At 48.0% G+C, this 23,544-nt stretch overlaps 1 protein-coding gene across 4 annotated transcripts in view; it reads right to left on the bottom strand.

Moving 5' to 3' along the window:
* The window catches only part of ankdd1a (ankyrin repeat and death domain containing 1A), a 146,871-nt gene that overhangs the window by 66,439 nt on the left and 56,888 nt on the right, over positions 1-23,544 (bottom strand). For all 4 annotated transcript variants that reach the window (XM_067971656.1, XM_067971657.1, XM_067971658.1 and 1 more), the window contains exons 7-9: positions 13,852-13,950; positions 11,368-11,466; positions 5,315-5,413 (exon numbers count right to left, since the gene is read on the bottom strand). In XM_067971656.1, coding sequence (XP_067827757.1) covers positions 5,315-5,413; positions 11,368-11,466; positions 13,852-13,950 — 297 coding nt within the window. The remainder of the gene's footprint in view (positions 1-5,314; positions 5,414-11,367; positions 11,467-13,851; positions 13,951-23,544) is intronic.

The raw sequence follows: 23,544 nt of genomic DNA, 5'->3' as shown, positions 1-23,544 counted from the left end.
GGGGTGTGTGTACACAAATCTTTGATGGTGGCAGGACAAGTTGAAAAAGTTGTTAATAAAGCATATGGGATCCTGGGCTTTATTAATAGAGGCATAGAGTACAAAAGCAAAGAAGTTATGCTAAAACTTTATAAAATATTGGTTAGGCCTCAGCTGGAGTATTGTGTTCAATTCTGGGCACTGCACTTTAGGAAGGATGGCAAGGCCTTAGAGAGGGTGCAGAGGAGATTTACCAGGATGGTTCCAGGGATGAGGGACTTGAGTTATGTGGAGAGACTGGAGAAGCTGGGATTGTTCTCCTTAGAGCGGAGAAGGTTAAGGGGAGATTTGATAGAGGTGTTCAAAATCATGAAGGGTTTTATTAGAGTAAATAAGGAGAAACAGTTTCCAGTGGCAGAAGGGTCGGTAACCAGAGGACACAGATTTAAGGTAATTGGCAAAAGAGCCAGAGGCGACATGAGGAAACATTTTTTTTACCTGCGAGTTATGATGATCTGGAATTCACTGCCTGAAAGGGCGGTGGAAACAGATTCAATAATAACTTTCAAAAGGGAATTGGATAAATACTTGAAGGGAAATAATTTGCAGGGCAATGGGGAAAGAGCAGGAGAATGGGAATAATGTCGGCTCTTTCAAAGGGCCGACACAGGCACGATGGGTCGAATGGCTTCCTCCTGTGCTGATCATTCTATGAAAGACATAATCAACAATACAATGTTCAAATCAAGTGCAGTGAATTTATTCCAGTCAGGGTCAGCCCCAGGGTGGAGGGTCGGGCGGCGAGCCCCAGGGTGGAGGGTCGGGCGGCGAGCCCCAGGGTGGAGGGTCGGGCGGCGAGCCCCAGGGTGGAGGGTCGGGCGGCGAGCCCCAGGGTGGAGGGTCGGGCGGCGAGCCCCAGGGTGGAGGGTCGGGCGGCGAGCCCCAGGGTGGAGGGTCGGGCGGCGAGCCCCAGGGTGGAGGGTCGGGCGGCGAGCCCCAGGGTGGAGGGTCGGGCGGCGAGCCCCAGGGTGGAGGGTCGGGCGGCGAGCCCCAGGGTGGAGGGTCGGGCGGCGAGCCCCAGGGTGGAGGGTCGGGCGGCGAGCCCCAGGGTGGAGGGTCGGGCGGCGAGCCCCAGGGTGGAGGGTCGGGCGGCGAGCCCCAGGGTGGAGGGTCGGGCGGCGAGCCCCAGGGTCGAGGGTCGGGCGGTGAGCCCCTGGGTAAGTCCCTGCTCCCCCGGCCCTAACTTGACAGCAGTTTCAAGCTCAGCATCTCCTTCATTCATTCTCCTGACTGTGAACGTGGGATCTGACAGAGGCTCAGCGCCTGGCCCGAGTCGGTGGACTCAGATCTCCGGCTCCTGCTTGAAGAAGGATACTGGATGAGCATCACACTCACAGCAGAGCCATGTTATGCCATTCTTTGCATCTCTCCTGCAATCTCACCTGCTTATTGGGCAGGAGAGCTGATGAGTTGGGACAAATGAGGTGAGAGGTTGGTGCAGCTTCCCCACTGCCATTGCTGCGATGGGGTCTGCTCACCCACAGATCAGCGGGCAGGCGGGCACAGTGACATGGAGGCTGCCAGTAGGTGCTGGTTGGACCTGGTAAAGCAACACTGTCCCACCCCATCCCTCCCATCACATTCAGGAACCAGAAAGCAGGCAGGGTGAGGTTGCCTGACCCCCTGCCCCCAGCAGGCCCATGCTGAGAGATTGAGCTGCTTCAATCTGGTGCGGAGCCTCTCTGGTCACTCAGCTTACAACCACCTCAGAGTCCAGCCACTGCGAGGCAGCAGCAGAATAGCTCATCAGACGAGGGTCTTTCCCCAATCGGGGTAAAACTCCAAGACCATTTCTCAGGGGAAGCATCGCCTTCTGAAAAGGTTTCTAAAGTCCTGTGGGGTTGGTAATCCATCCAAGGAGGTAATGATGGATAATTGCTTCCTCCTCTTTCTGCCCATCCTCCAAATAAGCCAGGTGTAACGGAATCCCAAACGGGACCGCCAGTCTCCTGACCGGGACAGTGCGATCCAAACGCTCTCTCCCATGATGCAGCAGGAAATCAATGAGGCCGTCAATCCCCCCACATTTACACTCAACACCACATCTCATGACATCAGCCTGTCACCAGCAAGGAGGGAGGTTAGTGAATCGTAGGCAGGGATCAGATCACTTTGCATTAATTTGAATATTAAAGCAGGAAACTCTGAGGCATGAAGAATCCCAGCTGCCCACCCGCTGCGGGAAGTCAGCGTAGCGTGTTGTTCCGTGCCGTGTTGTTCCGTGCCATGCCGTGTTGTGCCGTTCTGTGCCGCGTTGCACCGTGCTGTGCCGTATTGTGTTGTGCTGTGCAAAATAGATGCACCTGGTGTGTAAACTGGGGGCGAAAGGCCAGGGGCAAATCTCCCTGTAGAAGATTGTGCACAGCCGTGGTGAGACTAACTGGCCCGTCATTTCCTGGCTCATTTCGTCCCTTTCCCTGAACAGAATGTAACATTTGCCGTCCTCCAATCCTTTGGTACAATTCTAATTTGCAAAGATTTTTCTAAAATTGTGTCGCCAATATCCCTCAGTATTATGGGATGGATACTGTCTCGGCCTGGGGGACTTTTCTATTGTTAGTCCTATTAACTTTTTTCACCCAGAACATAGAATGCTGACAATATTGGAGTGTGCAATTCTAACTGTACTCTTGCCATATATAAAGATGTCAATTCATGCTAAGATTCATTTGCCCTGATTCCTTCCAGCCATGACACACCGATTAACCTCATGTTCCAGGCTTCAAGAAAGGATCAGGTGTTTAGCAGGGCTGACTTTCTGGCACATCTGAGGAAGAAATTGTACATTTAACCCATATTGTACCTGCCCTGAGACTGTTTGATGGGACAGTATAGAGTTACACCGAGTCTACAGCTCAGACAGGCCATTCAGCCCAACTTGTCTAAGGCAGCGTTTATACTCCACGCAAGCCTCTTCCCACCCCTCTTCATCTAACCCTATCAGTATACCCTACTATTCTTCTTTCCCTCATGTGTTTATCTAACTTCCCCTTAAATGCATCTTTGCTATTTGCTTCAACTACTCCTTGTGGTAATGTGTTCCACATTCTTACCACTCTTTGGGTAAAGAAGTTTCTCCTGAATTTTCTATTGAATTTATGACTATCTTATATTCATGACCTCTAGTTTTGGACTCGCCCACAAATGGAAACATTTTCTCTACGTCTACCCTTTCACTATCTTAAAAACCTCTAACAGGTCACCCCTCAGTCTTCTCTTTTCTAGAGAAAAGAGCCCCAGCCCGTAAGTATGTCCTCTCGGTTCTCCTTGTGAATCTTTTTTACACTTTCTCCAATGCCTCTGCATCCTTTCTATAATATGGAGACTGTGCACAGTACCCCAAGTGTGGTCTAAGCAAGGTTCTATACAAGTTTAACATAACTTCCATCCTTTTCAATTCTATCCCTCTAGAAATGAACCCCAGTTCTTGGTTTGCCTTTTTTTATGGCCTTATTAACCTGCATCGCTACTTTTAGTGATTTGTGTATCTGTACCCCAGATCCCTTTGCTCCTCTATCCCGTTTAGACTCTTAGTATCCAAACAATATGTTGCCTCCTTATTCTTCCTACCAAAATGCACCAACTCACTTATTTATATTGAAATTCATTTGCCATTCAGCAAGTTAACTAATATTTTCCTGTATTTTGTCACATTCTTCCTTTGAATTAACTACACCCCCCAATTTGGCATCGTCTGCAAATTTTGAAATTGTACTTCCGATTCCTGAGTCCAAATCATTAATGTAAATAATGAACAACAGTGGTCCCAGCACCGATCTCTGTGGAACACCACTTCCCACCTTTTGCCAGTCTGAGTAGCTACCCTTATCCCCCACTCTGTTTTCTGTTTTGTAGCCAGCTTGCTATCCATTCTGCTACCTGTCCCCTGACTCCATATGCTCTGAGCTTAGTCATGAGTCTACAATGCGGTACCTTATCGAAAGCCTTTTGAAAATCCAAATATATTACATTTTCTGCATTACCCTTGTCTACCCTTTCTGTTACTACTTCACAGAATTCAATAAGGTTGGTCAAGCATGACTTTCCTTTTTGAAATCCGTGCTGACCACTCTATTATAATTTCCGTTTCCAGATGTTTTTCTATTACATCTTTGAAGTCTTTTACTTAGAGGGAGCTTTACTCTGGGAGTTATAGTAAAAATACATCTGGGAGTTGTAGTAAAAATACATCTAATAAATGAAAGCCTGACACTAAATTGGTTCCAGCATATCTGAAGGAAAAGGAATCTTAATTGATACGTTGTAAAAGACCACACAGAAGAAGATAAAATCACCACAGAACTAGAATGATTCCAGGACAGCTGGAGATGTTGGAATACCTGCCGACTTAACTTGATTAGGTCTGGACACTGAGAGAAAACATGTGAAATGCCAATCAATGGTGGGTTGTATTTGTAGGAACCTATTGTTGATAAGCCACCCCAGAGGTGTGGTTCGAAGTAAAGGCCTTTAAAGCTAAGCAAAAGTTAGAGTTGGAGAGAGACACAGCTCCAACCTCACCTTTCACCTCCCGGTGGCACCATCTCACCTGGAATCTTCCTGACTGCTCACTACCTCACACGTTGGCCCCCATGGCAACTGTTCTGCTGGGCTTTTGGAACTGGTTACTGCAGGAACTGAAATAAAACTCCAGCCGCCTTTTCACTTCCATTGTGTAACATCAAACAGCGAACAACACTTTGCATCTGAACTGAACTTTAACATCACGAAGACAGGAAAGCGGAAATTCCCCAGCAGAGGTGCACTGGGAAGAACTTGCACCCTCTACTGCATTCCCACCATGACCCTGTCCCAAATTCATCGATATATTGAGGGCAGGAGTTCCTTGCTACATCCCCGTTCCCTCCATTGGTGGATGGCATCATTGGAACAACCATTAATGGGATCGGTTCCCATTGCAACTCTTTTTTGTGAGGTTCAGAACAACACCTATGGCCTGCTTTCTGTGGTGTAAGATACCAGGAGGAGGCCATTCAGCCTCAAGTCTGTTCCACCATTCAATTAGATCATGGTTGATCTGGACCTCAACTCCATTCACTCGCCTTTGCTCCATACCCCTTGATATCCTCATGTAACAAAATAACACAGCAGTGTTTCTGGGAACGGCCCCAGGCTGAGGTCAGGATGTGAGGGGCGGCGGGGAATCAGAATTCGACTGTGATGGGTCTCTCTTCCAGTCGCTCGCTCCCACTACATCAGAACTCTGCCCCATGAAGGAGCTCAGTTCTCTAAAGACATGGCTTTCCACACTCACATGGTTAAGAGCGTCCACGTTTATTTCTGCTTCGATAAGCAGCTCGGCCACGCTCACTCGGCCGTGCAGTGCTGCGTAATGAAGAGCGATCATGTCCTTCTGTTGGAAAAACACAAAGTGGTCTTAATCTGCAAATGAAAAGGTCGTTCTAATATTTCACGTTCGAGGGGGCCACCCTGCTCTTTCCCCATAGCCCAGTCATTTTTTTCCCTTCAAGTTTTAACTAATTCCCCTTTGAAAGTTACTATTGAATCTGTGACAACCACCCTTTCAGGCAGCGCATTCCCGATCATTACTCACTTTGTAAAAAAAATTCACATCATCTCGCCTCTGGTTTTTTGCCAATTACCTGTATCCTCTGGTTGCCGACCCTTCTGCCACTGGAAACAGTTCCTCCTTATTTACTCTATCAAAACCCTTCATGATTTTGAACACCTCCATTAAATCTCCCCTTAGCCTTTTCACTCTAAGGAGAACAATCCCAGCTTCTCCAGTCTATCCACGTAACTGACATCCCTCATCCCTGGAACCATTCTAGTAAATCTCCTCTGCACCCTCTCTAAGGCCTTGACATCCTTCCTAAAGTGTGGTGCCAGAAATGAACACAATACTCTAGCTAAGGCCTAACCTGTGTTTTATAAAGGTTTAGCATAACGTCCTTGCTTTTGTATTCTATGCCTCTATTAATAAAGCCCAGGATCCCATATGCTTTTTTTAACCGCCTTATCAACTTGTCCTGCCACCCCCGGTCTCTCTGTTCCTGTGCCCCTTTTAAAATTGTACCATTTAGTTTATATTGCCTCTCCTCATTCTTCCTACCAAAATGCATCACTTCACACTTCTTTGCATTAAATTGTATCTGCCATGTGTCTGCTCATTTCACCAGTTTGTCTATGTCCTCCTGAAGCCTGTTACTATCCTCCTCACTGCTTAATGCATTTCCGAGTTCTGTGTCATCTGCAAACTTTGAAATTATGCTCTCTATACCCGAGTCCACATTATTAAACATATCAAAAAGAGCAGTGGTCCCAACATTAACCCCTGGGGAACACCACTGTATACTTCCCTCTAGTCTGAAAAACAACCGTTCACCACTACTCTCTGCTTTCTGTCCCTTAGCCAATTTTGTATCCGGCTGCCGCTGCCACTGCCCCTTTAATCCCATGGGCTTCAATTTTGCTTACATATGGTACTTTATCAAACGCCTTTTGAAAGTTCATATACACATCAACCCTCTCTGTTACTTCATCAAAGAACTCAATCAAGTTAGTCAAACACAATTTTCCTTTAACAAATCCGTGCTGACTTATAATTTTCCAAGTGCCAATTAATTTTGTTCCGGATTATTGTCTCTAAAAGTTTCCCCACCACTGTTGTTAAGCTGACTGGCCAGTAATTGTGGGGTTTATCCCTCTCCCCTTCTTTGAACAGGGGTGTAACATGTGCAATCCTCCAGTCCTCTGGCTCCGCCCCCATGAATGGTTTACGTTCTGCACTTAACTCGTGGAGAGGGGTTTTAACACTAATAAGGAAGTGGTGTGAGTGCTATTGCTCTCAGCACTTGTGCAAGAAGCCAGTCCTGACCGCTCACATACAGAACCCTCTCAGTGACTCATCAACAGTTACTTAAGTTTCAGCGGTAACCCACAGGTTAACTTGCTGCCCAAATATTGGGCTGGATGCAGTGACATCAGTGTGATGGAATGTTGGCCTTTATTGAAGGGGTTGGAGTACAAGAGTAAGGAAGTTTTGCTACAGTTGTACAGGGCTTTGGTGAGACCTCACCTGGAGTCTGCGTACAGTTTTGGTCTCCTTATCTAAGGAAGGATATACTCGCCTTAGAGGCGGTGCAACAAAGGCTCACTTGATTAATTCCTGGGATGAGAGGGTTGTTCTATGAGGAGAGATTGAGTAGAATGGGCCTATACTCTCTGGTTTAGAAGAATGAGAGGTGATCTCATTGAAACATAAGATTCTGAGGAGGCTTGACAGGGTAGATGCTGAGAGGCTGTTTCCCCTGACCGGAGAGTCTAGAACTAGGAGACATAATCTCAGGATAAGGGGTCAGACATTTAGGACTGAGATGAGGAGACATTTCCTCACTCAGAGGGTTGTGAATCTTTGGAATTCTCTACCCCAGAGGGCTGTGGATGCTGAGTCGTTGGGTATTTTCAAGGTTGAGATCAATAGATTTTTGGACTCTAAGGGAATCAAGGGATCGGGTGGGAAAGTGGAGTTGAGGTTGAAGATCAGCCATGATCTGATTGCATGGTGGAGCAGGCTCGAGGGGCCAGATGGCCTACTCCTGCTCCTATTTTTATGTTCTTATGTGATTGACAGCCCAGGACAAAACATTTTCTTTGTGCATTGTGGATGTGGTAAACTAAGAATCAATTCAAACAGCAGGAAAGCACAGCACAAGGATTCTTTTGAAAATGATTAACTGTCGAGACACGATTAGGCAGTTTTCTATACGCTGTGGTACAGTTTCTCACTCCTACAGTTAGTTTTCAGACAAATGCCGTTCACTACAAACAAGAGCAGGTGTTGTCACCAAACAAAGAGGAACTCTTCTTATTTGGGTCAAGTGGCCTCAGGTCTTGGATATAAAGACAGCATTGGATATTAATTGGATGTAAATAATGCAAGGCCCCACATGAACCACAAGACTGCTTGTCATATTCCAGTCTGCAGTGACTGCTTGCTGGCCCCACTGATGTGCGTCACTAAATTTATCCTCATGAGCAAGATGGCCTTGTGACTGAGGGGATTGTGTAAGGAGTCTCTGTGACTGTCTTACTTCAGTTCCCACAGACTGATAGTTAAACATTTCAAAGAAATGTCTGTGTACGTGAGTGACAGCTTAAAAATCGTCTGGGTAACCAAACCAACCTCTGATTGGCTGAGACGACTGGGGTGGGATCAACTTTATGGCAGCAACAGTATTTACTTTTCGACTCCACGTACCTCAGTGCACTGTGGAGACCCATAAAACAAAAACTCCCAGCACAGGGCAAGAGGCCATTTGGCCCATCACGTCTATGCCTGCTATTTGCTAGAAAATACCAAACCGAATCCCATTGCCCTGTATCTTCCTTTACTTCAAATATTTATCCAATTTTCCTTAAAAGATGCAATGGCCTCTGCCTCAACCACTCCCTGTGGTAAAGCATTCCATGCTCCAACACCCCTCTGTGTAAAGACATTTCTTCTCACCCTCTACACGAACTCTTAGTGACAGTTTTAAATTGATGATCCCTTGTCACTGACTCCCCAACCAGAGGAAATAATCTTTCCCTATTCACTTAATCAAAACCCTTCATAATTTAAAAAACGTCTATTAAATCTCCTCTCAGCCTTCTCTGCTCCAGTGGAAACAGTCCCAGTATCTCAAGTCCCTCCTCATAACTAGAGTTTCCCATCCCTGGTACCATCCTAGTGAATTTTTTTTTTTATTCGTCCATGGGATGTGGGCGTCGCTGGCGAGGCCGGCATTTATTGCGCATCCCTAATTGCCCTTGAGAAGGTGGTGGTGAGCCGCCTTCTTGAACCGCTGCAGTCTGTGTGGTGACGGTTCTCCCACAGTGCTGTTAGGAAGGGAGTTCCAGGATTTTGACCCAGCGACAATGAAGGAACGGCGATATATTTCCAAGTCAGGATGGTGTGTGACTTGGAGGGGAACGTGCAGGTGGTGTTGTTCCCATGCGCCTGCTGCTCTTGTCCTTCTAGGTGGTAGAGGTCGTGGGTTTGGGAGGTGCTGTCGAAGAAGCCTTGGCGAGTTGCTGCAGTGCATCCTGTGGATGGTGCACACTGCAGCCACAGTGCGCCGGTGGTGAAGGGAGTGAATGTTTAGTGTGGTGGATGGGGTGCCAATCAAGCGGGCTGCTTTATCTTGGATAGTGTCGAGCTTCTTGAGTGTTGTTGGAGCTGCACTCATCCAGGCAAGTGGAGAGTATTCCATCACACTCCTGACTTGTGCCTTGTAGATGGTGGAAAGGCTTTGGGGAGTCAGGAGGTGAGTCACTCGCCGCAGAATACCCAGCCTCTGACCTGCTCTCGTAGCCACAGTATTTATATGGCTGGTCCAGTTCAGTTTCTGGTCAATGGTGACCCCCAGGATGTTGATGGTGGGGGATTCGGCGATGGTAATGCCGTTGAATGTCAAGGGGAGGTGGTTAGACTCTCTCTTGTTGGAGATGGTCATTGCCTGGCACTTATCTGGCGCGAATGTTACTTGCCACTTATGAGCCCAAGCCTGGATGTTGTCCAGGTCTTGCTGCATGCGGGCTCGGACTGCTTCATTATCTGAGGGGTTGCGAATGGAACTGAACACTGTGCAGTCATCAGCGAACATCCCCATTTCTGACCTTATGATGGAGGGAAGGTCATTGATGAAGCAGCTGAAGATGGTTGGGCCTAGGACACTGCCCTGACGAACTCCTGCAGCAATGCCCTGGGGCTGAGATGATTGGCCTCCAACAACCACTACCATCTTCCTTTGTGCTAGGTATGACTCCAGCCACTGGAGAGTTTTCCCCCTGATTCCCATGGACTTCAATTTTACTAGGGCTCCTTGGTGCCCTAGATAGGTTTACACTGTTAGATGGGGGAGTACAGACAACAACTTGCATTTATATAGCACCTTTAATGTAGTAAAACGGCCTAACGCGCTTCACAAGAACTAATATCAAACAAAATTTGAGCCACATAAGGAGATATTAGAACAGGTAACCAAAAGCTTGGTCAAAGAGGTAGGTTTTAAGGAGTGTCTTAAAGGAGGAGAGAGGGGTAGAGAGACAGAGGTTTAGGGAAGGAATTCCAGAGCTTAGGACCTAGGCAGCTGAAGGCACAGCCGCCAATGGTGCAGCGATGAAAATCGGGGATGTGCAAGAGACAAGAATTGGAGGGGCGCGGAGATCTCGGGAGGTTGTAGGGCTGGAGGAGGTTACAGAGCTAGGGAGGGGAGAGGCCATGGAGAGATTTGAACACAAGGGTGACAATTTTTAAAACTGAGACGTTGCCGGACCGGGAGCCAATGTAGGTCAGCGAGCACAGGGGTGATGGGTGAACGGGACTTGGTGCAAGATAAGATACGGGCAGCAGAGTTTTGAATAAGCTCAAGTTTATGGCGGGTTCAAGGTGGGAGGCCAGCCAGGAGAGCTTTGGAATAGTAAAGTCTGCAGGTAACAAAGGCATGGATGAGAGTTTCAGCAGATGGGCTGAGGCAGGGGCAGAGATGGGCGATATTGCAGAGGTGGAAGTAGGCGGTCTTGGTGATGGAGTGGATATGTGGTCGGAAGCTCACCTCAGGGTCCAATAGGATGCCAAGGTTGCAAATAGTCTGGTTCAGCCTCAGACAGTGGCCAGGGAGAGGGCTGGAATTGGTGACTAGGGAACAGAATTTGTGATGGGGACTGAAGACAATGGCTTCAGTCTTCCCAATATTTAATTGAAGGAAATTTCTGATCATCCAGGATTGGAAGTCGGACAAGCAGTCTGACAACACAGAGGCAGTGGAGGGGTCGAGAGAGGTGGTGGCGAGGTAGAGCTGGGTGTCGTCAGCGTACATGTGGAATCTGATGTGTTTTCGGATGATGTCGCCGAGGGGCAGCATGTAGACGAGATCAGCACAATTACTACTATAAAGGCTCCAACAGTGTCCCCCCTCACCTGCAGCTGGTGGAACCCCACTGAGCTGAACCTGTCTGGATTTGTAGGTTCAGATCAGCTGCACAAATGACATGCCCAAGCTTAGCCCTCCTGCCTGGCAGAGCTCTGTACCCAGGACTGAGGCCAAAACCAGCTGCTCCCACATCAGCAGCAATGGCTGCCGGCCTGTCCAAAAAGTGCCAAGAATCCCACCTTTTACCCTGCGATCTGAGCGGCCAGGAAACCCTAGTAATCCAGGGGCTCAGTAAGAGAAGTGTGACCTTGGCATTCCTGGTCTCTGTCTCCTTTTCCTCTGAGAACTGAAGTTTGCCCAATCACATTGATGAGAAATAAACCTGGAGATAGATGAAACATCATTGTTTTAATCGGGAAGTTTCACTTACATTTGTTTGGGCGTTTACATCACAGGCAGCATTCAACAGGACTTTCACACAGTCAGAATGCCCTCCTTCAGCTGCTAAATGCAATGCAGTCTCACCTTCCTGTAAACAGACAAAACACACACATTCTCAGGAGAAACAAATGCATATCATTCAATCAAATTAGGTCAAAAACAAATGACCTGTACCTTTTGATGATAGTAACAATTTTTGAAGTGTCGCTCTGGGCACACTTGTACAGTTTTGCTGCAGTTTAATATTTCACATCACTACAGGAGCGTTCCAATCAGCCGCAGCCTGTCAGTAGCTCATGAATACACACGCACAGCCCACATTCTGCATTCTTGTTCTGGACTCCCCCCGCCCCCCCCCTATTTCCTATGGGGGGCCCCAACCAGAGGAAATAGTTTCTCTCTATCTACCCTATCAAATCTGTTGATCATGTTAAATACCACAATTGGATCACCCCTTAATCTTCTATACTCAAGGGAATACATGCCCAGTCTATGCAACCTGTCCTCACAATTTAACCCTTTAGCCCCGGTATCATTCTGGTGAATCTGGGCTGCACCCCCTCCAAGGCCAATATATCCTTCCTGAGGTGTGGTGCCCAGAACTGAACACAGTCTCCAGATGGGGTCTGACCAGAGCTCTGTCTGTAACACAACTTCCTCCCCTTTGTACTCCAGACCCTGAGATAAAGGCCAATATTCCATTAGATTTTTAAATTATTTTTTGTACTTGTCCACTAGCTTTATGTGATTTCTGTACTTGGACCCCTAAATCTCTCTGCTCCTCCACAGTTCCAGCTTCTCGCTATTTAGAAAATATTCTGATCTATCTTTCTTAGGTCCAAAGTGGATGACCTCACATTTCCCCACATTGAACTCCATCTGCCCCAGTTTTGCCCACTCACTGAATCTATCAATGTCCCTCTGCAACTTTCTGCTCCCATCTACGTTATTCACTGTGCCACCTAACTTAGTGTCATCAGAAAACTTCAATATACAGCTCTCTATTCCTTCATCTAAGTAATTTATAAATATAGTAAAAAGCTGAGGCCCCAGTACAGATCCCTGGGGGACATCGCCTGTCACATTCTGCCAATTGATGTACATAACCATTATCCTTACTCGCTGAATCAAGAGAGTTTTAGAAGATCATGACTAACGCATCAACAATTTCCACACCTACTCCTATAATACCCGGGGGTGGAAACCATCGGGTCCTGTAGATTTGTCTATCTTTAGCCTGTCATCAGGGCTCAATTCATCCACGCCCTTAAGGATCTCAAATCTTTGAAAAATGGCCACTAATTTCCTCTCATCAGGCACCCCTGCCATATACCAGAGTGAACTGCCACTGGCCCAGGAACTGTACCCCGACTCTGCCATATACCAGAGGGAACTGCCACTGGCCCAGGAACTGTACCCCGACTCTGCCCCATTCCCCGGGGTACTCAGTATTTCATTATTCCCAGTGGGTGCATATTGTGCAGTGCCCGACTCGGGTGAAGGGTACAAAACCTGCTGTGGCATAAGTCCTACGATAGCCCGTCAGAACTTTCTGAAGCGCCCCATTTTTTTAACACGCCAGTGTACTGCAATTAATCATTCCGTAAGGAAACTCCTAACCGTTTAAATTTTAAATCCCCAGTGCACCCATAGCAACACTGGACAGACATCCCATGCACCCAGTGTTGCTAATGTGCAAACAGGAGGAATCCAATAGTATAATGTAATTCCCTCATTTGCACGGCATTCTAATAACTCCACCCCAGCATTAGCCGGACTTCCTGACAGGCATGAAAAGGGCCTGACTCTGTGGCCTGGTCCTGCTCCAGTTACCACCCACACCTGCCTAGAGCTATAACACCAGGAGAACAGAAGATATTTAGACACAGCTGTCTCTTCTCTCCTCAGAGCTCAAATGCCTGAAACTCGGTCTCACTTTGGTTGCCTTTTTCTGCACTGGTTCCAGTGCCTGGGTATCACTGCTGTAGGGCAGAGACCAGAATTGTAAACAGCGCTCCAGGTGTGGGGGTACCAGTACTCCAGGTGTGGCTGTACCAGTACTCCAGGTGTGGCTGTACCAGTACTCCAGGTGTGGCTGTACCAGTACTCCAGGTGTGGCTGTACCAGTACTCCAGGTGTGGCTGTACCAGTACTCCAGGTGTGGGGGTACCAGTGCATTGTGCAGGCTCATTATCAGCCCCTGGGATTTGAGCTTGATGCCTCTGACTCGATCCAGAGTTCTGGTTTGCGATCCTTACTGCTGATACACACTGTGCTCATTGTTTTAGTCAGCTCTCCAATGGAGCTTCCCAGATCCCTCTCCTCCGTCCCAGTGAGATCAATGGAATGAAAACCAGGCCAGTGCCCTAATCGGCCTGAGTACCACACGTGCAGTGAAGACGGAAATTTACCCCGGTGTTTGCTCTATGAATTATTGCTATTTGATATTTTACTTGAAATTCTAAAATCTCACCTCGTTCTTCTCATCAAGATCAACTGCAGTTTCAACTATCCTCCGCAGGACTTCAGCGTGCCCACTCTTCGCGCTCAAGTGTAGGGCTGTGTTCTGTTCCTATGGAATTCACAATGAACCGAGTTAGACAGTAGTATTCATGTTGTTAGTTATACTTCTATTCTTGCTGCTAACGCTGGCCCAGGGTCTGATACACTTTCAACATAAGAACAGGAGGAGGCCATTCAGCCCCTCCAGCCTGTTCCGCCATTCATGAGATCATGATTGATCTGTATCCTAACTCCATCCAGCCGCCTTGGCTCCATATCCCTTAATATCCTCGGCTAGCAGAAATCTATTGATCTTGCATTTAAAATTATTAATTGAGCTAGCATCCACTGCTTTTTGTGGGCGAGTTTTCCACACTTCTACCACATTATTGCACAAACCAGACAAGATTCGCAAAGGCGTGGCAGTAGTGGCGACAATATAATATGTAATGTGAGTTGATCAGAAATTAAATATAGCTAAACACCATGACAAACCCTCAAACACCCTTGTGCATCCCCTTCATGCTCACGACATGTTTGCTTTACACTTCCTACTGCACATATCTGATGCATGCCCTGTGGCTGCAGCACAGGTAGTGGCAGGTTAAGTGAGGCTGACTGTGAAAGAGATGCATAATAGGGTGAGTATGAGACAGAGCCATGAGATTGTATGAGGATTGGGTTGAGTGGTAGTGGCGGGATGAGTACTGGCGAGGTGAGTAAGTGCAGGTAAGATGAGGATGAGGTTTGAGTGGGTGTGAGGGGTGATGTGACAGAGTAGTGTTGGCAGTGCAGAAGGAGATGTGGGGTGGGGGCAGTGATGTGGCAGACAGAGTGTAGGGGAAAGAGTAAGTGTACTCACTTTGGCTGACCTACTTAGCTCATTGCAGCGCCTCCTGCACTGTATGCAGGTGGGCGATACGTTGGTGGTGCAGGTGACCTCCTCTGCCACCTCGAGCCAGGCCTTGGTGGCAGAGGCAGGCCACTTCCTCCCGCCCGCCGGGGGAAAGATCTCTGTCCTCCCCCCTCCTACTCACCCCATCCAATAATACCTGGAGTGAGGCATCATTAAGCCTGGGAGTAGCCTTCCCCCTGGGCTGCTCCATGCTGGAATTTTTCCTATTTCCTACAGCATCAGTCAGTGGAGGACTGCCCCTTTAAATAGGGCTCCTCCAACTGACAGTCTATGCTGTGCATGCGCAGTCCGCCCGCTACGCAGCTTTCCAGCACAAAACCCGGAAGCACAGGTAAGTGGATCCAATTAGCCTCCGATTCCGTGCGGAGCACCCCGATTTCACTGGACGCGTTACCCACGCACCCAGTAGACCCCCCGCTGCAAACCCACCGCCCTCCTAATAGCGGGCCCTGTGTTCCTAGCCCAACCAGGAAGGAAACAGTGCTGGATCTAGTTCTGGGGAATGAAGTGGGGCAGTTGGAGCATGTTTCAGTGGGGAAGCTTTTGGGGAACAGTGATCATAATATCATTAGGTTTAGAATAGTTATTGAAAAGGGCTAGGAACAATCAAATGTGAAAATACTTAACTGACCTTAATTAGCCCTCGTCCAGTTAAGAAGGGATGTTGCCCAGGTGGATTGGAATCAGAATTTGGTTTGCAAAACAGTAATTGAATAATCACAGAATGGATACAGCACAAAATGAGGCCATTCGGCCCATCAAGCCCATGCCAGCTCTTTGTAAAGAGCAATCCAGTTAGCCCCATTCCCTCGCTCTTTCCCTGTAGCCCTGCAATTTTTTCCCCTTAAAGTATTTATCCAATTCCTTTATAAAAGCCACGATTGAATCTGCCTCCACCAACCTTTCAGGCAGTGCATTCCAGGTCATAACTACTCACTGTGTAAAAAAATTTTTCCTCATGTCGCCTTTGGTTCCTTTGCCAATCATCTTAAATCTGTGTCTTCTGATTCTCAACCCTTCTGCCAATGGGAACAATTTTTCTTTATTAACTTTATCTAAACTCTTCATGATTTTGAACACTTCTATCAAATCTCCTCTCAACCTTCTTTGCTCTAAAGAGAACAACCCCAGCCTCTCCAGTCTATCCACGTAACTGAAGTCTCTCATCCCTGGGACCATTCTAGTAAATCTTTTCTGCACCGTCCCTAAGGCCTTCATACCTTTCCTAAAGTGCGGTGCCCAAAATTGGACACAATACTCCAGTTGTGGCTGAACCAGTGTTTTATAAAGGTTCAACATAACTTCCTGGCTTTTGTACTCTTAAGCCTCTAAGCCCAGGATCCCGTATGCTTTTTTAACCACTTTCTCAACCTGTCCTGCCACCTTCGAAGATTTGTGCACATATACCCCCAGATCTCCAAGTTCCTGCACCCCCTTTAGAACTGTACCATTTAGTTTATATTGCCTCTCTCATTCTTCCTGCCAAAATGCTTTACTTCCCACTTCCCTGCGTTAAATTTGTGTCCGCCCATTCCACCAGCCTGTCTATGTCCTCTTGAAGTCGATCACTATCCTCCTCACCGTTTAATACACTTCCAAGTTTTGTGTCATCTGTAAACTTGGAAATTGTGCCCTGTGAACCCAAGTCCAACTCACTAATATATATCAAGAAAAGTAGCGGACCTAGTACCATCTCCTGGGGAACGCCACTGTACACCTCCCTCCAATCCGATAAACAACCGTTCACCACTACACTCGGTCACTTAGCCAATTTTGTATCCATGCTGCCACTGCCCCTTTTATTCCATGGGCTTTAATTTTGCTGACAAGCCTACTATGTGGCACTTTATCAAATGCCTTTTGAAAGTCCATACACACATCAACCACAATGTCCTAATCAACCCTCTCTATTACCTCATCAAAAAACTTAGTTAAACACGATTTGCTTTAACAAATCCATGCTGGCTTTCCCTTTATTAATGCACATTTGTCCAAGTAACTATTAATTTTGTCTCGGATTATCATTTCTAAAAGCTTCCCCACCACTAAGGATAAACTGACTGGCCTGTAGTTGCTGGGTTTATCCTTGCACCCTTTTTTGAACAAGGGTGTAACATTTGCAATTCTCCAGTCCTCTGGCACCACCCCCATATCTAAGGAGGATTGGAAGATTATGGCCAGTACCACTGCAATTTCCACCCTTACTTCCCTCAGCAACCTAGGATGCATCCTATCCGGACCAGGTGACTTATCTACTTTATGTACAGCCGGACTTTCTGGTACCTCCTCTTTTCCAATTTTTAGCCCATACAGTATCTCAACGACCTCCTCTTTTACTGTGACTTTGGCAGCATTTTCTTCCTTGGTAAAGACAGATGAAAAGTACTCATTTAGTACCTCAGCCATCCCCTCTGCCTCCATGCGTAGATCTAATTTTTGGTCCCTAATCGGCCCCACACCTCCCCGTTTACTATTTATACGCCTAGAGAAGACTTTTGGATTGCCTTTAATGTTGGCCGCCAGTCTATTCTCATACCCTCTCTTTGCCCCTCTTATTTCCTTTTTCATTTTTCCTCTGTACTTTCTATATTCAACCTGACATCTGTCACAGGCCCCCTTTTTCTGCTTCATCTTATTCTCTATCTCTTTCGTCATCCAGAGAGCTCTGGCCTTGGTTGCCCTACCTTTCCCCCTCATGGGAACGTACCTAGATTGTATCTGAATCATCTCCTCTTTAAAAGCTGTCCATTGTTTGATTACAGTTTTGCCTGCCAATCTTGGATTCCAATTTACCAGGGCCAGATCCGTTCTCAACCCACTGAAATTGGTCCTCCTCCAATTAAGTATTTTTACTCTAGATTGCTCCTTGTCCTTTTCCATAACTAGTCTAAACCTTATGATACTATGATCACTGTTCCCTAAATGTTCCCCAACTTGACCCAACTCATTCCCCAGAACCAAATCCAGCAACGCCTCCTTCCTCATTGGGCCGGAAACATATTGATTCAAAAAGTTCTCCTGAACACACTTCAGAAATTCCTCCCCCTCTTTGCCCATTACTCTATTACTATCCCAGTCTATTTTAGGATAATTGAAGTCCCCCATTATCACTGGTCTATGGTTCTTGCACCTCTCTGTAATTTCCCTGCAAATTTACTCCTCTATATCCTTCCCACTAGTTGGTGGCCTATAGAATACACCCAGTAGTGTAATGGCATCTCCATTGTTTCTTAACCCTAGCCAAATCAGTGGGAGGCCTTCAAGGAGGAGATAGTTTGAGTACAGAGTAGACACATTCCCATGAGGGGGAAAGGAAGGGCATCCAAAGCTAAAGCTCTCTGCATGACTAAAGATATAGAGATTAAAATGACTCAGAAATAGGAGGCTTCTGACGAATGTAAGGTTCACAATACAGTAGAGAATCAGGCTGAATACCGAAAGTACAGAGGAGATCTAAAAAAGAGAATAAGAGGGGCAAAAAGGCAATATGAGAATAGATTAACGGCTAACATAAAAGGGAACTCTTTTATAAACATATAGGGCCCGATTTTACCAGGGGTGCGGGTTCTCACCGGGTAGGCCAGCCAACGCGCCCGGTGAAATTAGTGGGTTGCCCGCGCGATCGTAGCAGGCAACACACTAATTGGATCCACTTACCTGTTGTTCCGGGTTCCCCGATGCTGATCTGCGCGTCGGGCGGGCTGCGCATGCGCAGTAAGATCTGTCAGCTGGAGGCGCTCTATTTAAAGGGGCAGTCCTCCACTGACAGATGCTGCCACAAACAGCAAAAATTACAGCATGGAGCAGCCCAGGGGGAAGGCTGCTCCCAGTTTAATGATGCCTCACCCCAGGTATCATTAGATGGGGTGAGGAGGTGGGGTGAGGGTGTGACAGAGATCTTCCCCCCGGCGGGCGGGAGGAAGCGGCCTGCCTCTGCCACCAAAAAGGCCTGGCTCGAGGTGGCAAAGGGGGTCACCTGCGCCACCAACATATCGCCCACCTGCATACAGTGCAGGAGGCGCTCCAATGACCTCAGTAGGTCAGCCACAGTGAGAACACGTAGTCTTTCCCCTACACTCCGTCTGCCACAACACTGCCCCCACCCCACATCTCCTTCGGCACTGCCAACACTACTCTGTCACATGACCCCTCATACCCACTCAAACCTCATCCTCATCTTACCTGCACCTACTCACCTCACGAGTACTCACCCCGCCACTACCACTCAACCCAATCCTCATACAATCTCATGGCTCTGTCTCATACTCACCCTCTCGTGCATCTCTCTCACGGCCAGCCTCACTCAACCTGCCACCACCTGTGCTGCAGCCACAGGGCATGCATCACATATGTGCAGTAGGCAGCGTAAGGCAAACGCGTTGTGAGCATGAAGGGGATGCACAAGGGTGTTTGAGGGTTTGTCATGGTTCTTACTTCTATTGAATTAAAGAACAACTCACATCACACATTATATTGGCACCACAGCTGCCATGTCTTCGCGAATCCTGTCCGGTTTGTGCAATAATGCCCGCTCCTCGGTATCCCTATGAGGACCCACCACTGATGCCACCCAGTGTGTCACTGCAGAGTGGGTGTAGGTGTATTTGCAGGGCTCTTCTGCGCAGACGACTGAGACATCGGCGATGTCCCCGGTTGCAGCCTGGAAGGCTGTGAAGCAGAAGTTCGGGAGGGCAGTGGTGACTTTGACAGCGACAGGTAGGAAGATGGTGCACGGGCCAGCCAGGAGCAGCTCGGCATGAAAGAGGCTGCAGATCTCCACGGCTACATGTCGACTGACTCTGAGCCTCCGTGTGCACTGCTGCTCAGAGAGGTCCAGGAGGCTGAGCCTCGGTCTGTGGAACGTGTGGCGAGGGTAGTGCCCTCCGCGACACATCTCTCTCTGCGGTTGCCCTCCCTCCTGCTGTGCAGGTGGATGTGTCACAGCACTGTGTTGTGGAGCTCCACGTGTCAGAGGTGGACGGCGTGGATGGCGAGGCTGGTGAGGCTGGTGATGCTGTTCGCCCTCCGAGGAGGTCATGACTGCAGCTACGGCGGCCCCCATCCGCAAGATGTACATCTGAGGGGGTCCGCAAGGTAGGTACATGTCTCTGGACCCCGGGGTAAGTGTGCAGGTTGGTGACTTCAACCATCAGGAGGAGGGTGGTGGAGGCCAAACTTTGTCCCAAGTGACAGAGCGGCCTCCTGCAATGAGTGAGGGTCTCCCCCCCCCCCCCACCTGTCAAATGGAACTTTGCAGCTGCCACAGGATGACGGCTGCAACACGTCCATTTCAACTGGGAGTGTTTCCCCCAGTGTGTGAAACAGTCCCATGTTGATCCAAAATTGCACACAGTCCCTTAATCAGGTCAGTTAATGACCTGAACTACCAAAGTAAATACTCTCAAGTGGAACCCCGCTGGCTTTAATTGTCTGCGGGATTCCCACCAGCGGGGGCTGCACACGCACCCCCGCACGTCAGCGCGGAACCCGGAAGTGGGCGGGATTGAGGTGCGATCCGGTCCCGCTCCGGGATTTCGTGATTTTCGGGGCCCCCCCGCCGAGAACGCACCCGATAGTGGGTGCTAAAATCGGGCCCATAGTCTTTTATAAACATATAAATAGTAAAAGGGTAGTCAAAGGAAGGGTGGGACCGATTAGAGACAAAAAAGATGATCTTGTGGAGGCAGAGGGCATGGCTGAGGTAATCGATGAATACTTGATCCACCAACTACCAACCACCACCAATCAATTACCAGCAGCTACCAGTTCGATGCTCAAGGATTGTTATTCTGAAGGATTGTGTCCATGTGGGAAAGTGCTGGTTCTCACAAATGAAAATACAATAGGAATAGTTCTTAGCAATATCTAGCAACAATACCTAGCAACAGTAATAATTCCGAGCAATAAGAAGAACTTGGATTTATATTGCTCCCTTCATGTCCCAGAGAGATATCCCAAAGGGATATAAGCCACGAGTTACTTACTGAAGTGCAGTAACTGTTGTTTTCTAGGCAAACACAGCAGCCAATTTGTGAACAGCAAGATACCACAGGCAGGAAGCAGCTAATCTGCTTTTGGTGGAGTTGTGTTAGGAGTCGCACAACACCAGGTTATAGTCCAACAGCTTTATTTGAAATCACAAGCTTTCGGAGCTTTGCTCCTTCGTCAGGTGAGTGAAGAGTTGCATATAGGCACAGCATATATAGTCAGAGAACAATGCCTGGTGATTACAGATAATCTTTCTAACTGCCCTTTATCACACCTCGGCAGAGAGATAATCACAGCAATCAAAGGAGTGAATGGTGTTCAAACAGGTTAGTCAGGGAAACATTACATCCAAGAATACTGAGGTGGGGTCACCAGGGGTCAAATGTAGCAGATGCTGGGATTTGTATTAAAAACAGATAACTTTTTTTTGCTGGCAATCGCAGCAGGTCCGGCCGCATCTGTGTATGGAGAACAGCCAATCTCCAGACGCTATCCTACAACTCATCCGCTTCATCCTGGATCACAATGTCTTCACCTTCGACAACCAGTTCTTTACCCAAACATACGGAATAGCCATGGGGAACAAATTCGCACCCCAATACGCCAACATTTTCATGCACAAGTTCGAGCACGACTTCTTCACTGCACAGGACCTCCAACCAACGCTATACACCAGATACATCAACGACATTTTCTTCCTATGGACCCACAGCGAAGAATCACTGAAGAGACTACACGATAACATCAACAAGTTCCATCCCATCATCAAACTCACCATGGACTACTCCTCAGAATTGGTTTCATTCTTGGACACACGAATCTCCATCAAAGACGGGCACCTCAGCACCTCACTCTACCGCAAGCCCACGGACAACTTCACGATGCTCCACTTCTCCAGCTTCCACCCTAACCACGTCAAAGAGGCCATCCCCTATGGACAGGCCCTATGAATACACAGGATCTGCTCAGACGAGGAGGAACGCGATGGACACCTACAGACGCTGAAAGACGCCCTCGTAAGAACGGGATATGACGCTCGACTCGTCGATCGACAGTTCCATAGAGCCACAGTGAAAAATCGCATAGACCTCCTCAGAAGACAAACACGGGACACAACCAACAGAGTACCCTTCGTCGTCCAGTACTTCCCCGGAGCGGAGAAACTACGCCATGTTCTTCGCAGCCTTCAACATGTCATCGATGACGACGAACACCTCGCTAAGGCCATCCCCACGCCTCCACTACTCGCCTTCAAACAGCCACCCAACCTCAAACAGACCATCGTTCACAGCAAATTACCCAGCTTTCAGGAGAACAGCGTCCACGATACCACACAACCCTGCCACAGCTACCTCTGCAAGACATGCCAGATCATCGACACAGATACCACCATCACACGAGAGGACACCACCCACCAGGTACATGGTTCATACTCCTGTGACTCGGCCAACGTTGTCTACCACATACGTTGCAGGAAAGGATGCCCCAGAGCATGGTACATCGGCGAGACCATGCAGACACTGCGACAACAGATGAACGGACACCGCACAACAATCGCCAGACAGGAGGGTTCCCTCCCAGTCGGGGAACACTTCAGCAGTCAAGGACATTCAGCCTCCGATCTTCGGGTGAGCGTTCTCCAAGGCAGCCTTCGAGACACACGACAACGCAAAATCGTCAAGCAGAAATTGATAGCCAAGTTCCGCACCCATGAGGACGGCCTCAACCGGGATCTTGGGTTCATGTCACGTTACATGTAACCCCACCTGATATAGAGTCATCCAGACTCAAGTCGTAGTTGGCTTGTTCTCCATACACAGATGCGGCCGGACCTGCTGCGATTTCCAGCAAAAAAAAGTTATCTGTTTTTAATACAAACCCCAGCATCTGCTACATTTGACCCCTGGTGACCCCACCTCAGTATTCTTGGACGTAATGTTTCCCTGACTAACCTGTATAAACACCATTCACTCCTTTGATTGCTGTGATTATCTCTCTGCCGAGGTGTGATAAAGGGCAGTTAGAAAGATTATCTGTAATCACCTGGCATTGTTCTCTGACTATATATGCTGTGCCCTTATGTAACTCTTCACTTCACCTGACGAAGGAGCAAAGCTCCGAAAGCTTGTGATTTCAAATAAAGCTGTACGACTCCTTACATTTGTCCACCCCAGTCCATCACCGGCATCTCCACATCTTGGTGGAGTTGGTTGAGGGACATAGGTTGATCAAGACATTTGGAGAACTCCCTGCTATTTTTTGCATAGTGCCATAGAATTTTTTACATCCACCAGAATTGGCAAATAGGGACTCTGTTTAACATTTCATCTGAAAGATGACACCTGACAATGCAGCACTGAACTCAACAAAATACTAAGTGACTATAAATACCTATAGAATATCTACCTCCTGCTTCCTTTACCCTATTCCCACTAAACTGCTGACCACCCAACTTCCCTTCCTGGCCCCATGCTAGCTGACATTATTCTCATCAGGCACTGTCTCTCTCCGTTTCAAAACCACCATCACCAACCGCCTCCTCAAAAAAGTCACCCTCAACCCCTCCGTGCTTGCAAGTTACTCTCCGCTCTCCATGAACGTTTTGCCAGATTGATGCCCAACTCTCCCACTGTTTGAATCCCTCCAATCAGGTTTTGCCCATCCCACCACACTGAAACAGCCCAAACCAAAGTCACGACCGGCATTCTCGGTGACAGTGACCAGGGTGCGTTATCCCTCCTCGCCCTCTGGACATAGGTG

This window comes from Heptranchias perlo, chromosome 34 (assembly GCF_035084215.1).
Source record: "Heptranchias perlo isolate sHepPer1 chromosome 34, sHepPer1.hap1, whole genome shotgun sequence".
Lineage (NCBI taxonomy): Eukaryota > Metazoa > Chordata > Chondrichthyes > Hexanchiformes > Hexanchidae > Heptranchias > Heptranchias perlo.
The sequence above is the reverse complement of the archived record's forward strand: the minus strand, read 5'-3'. Positions and strand labels throughout refer to the sequence as shown.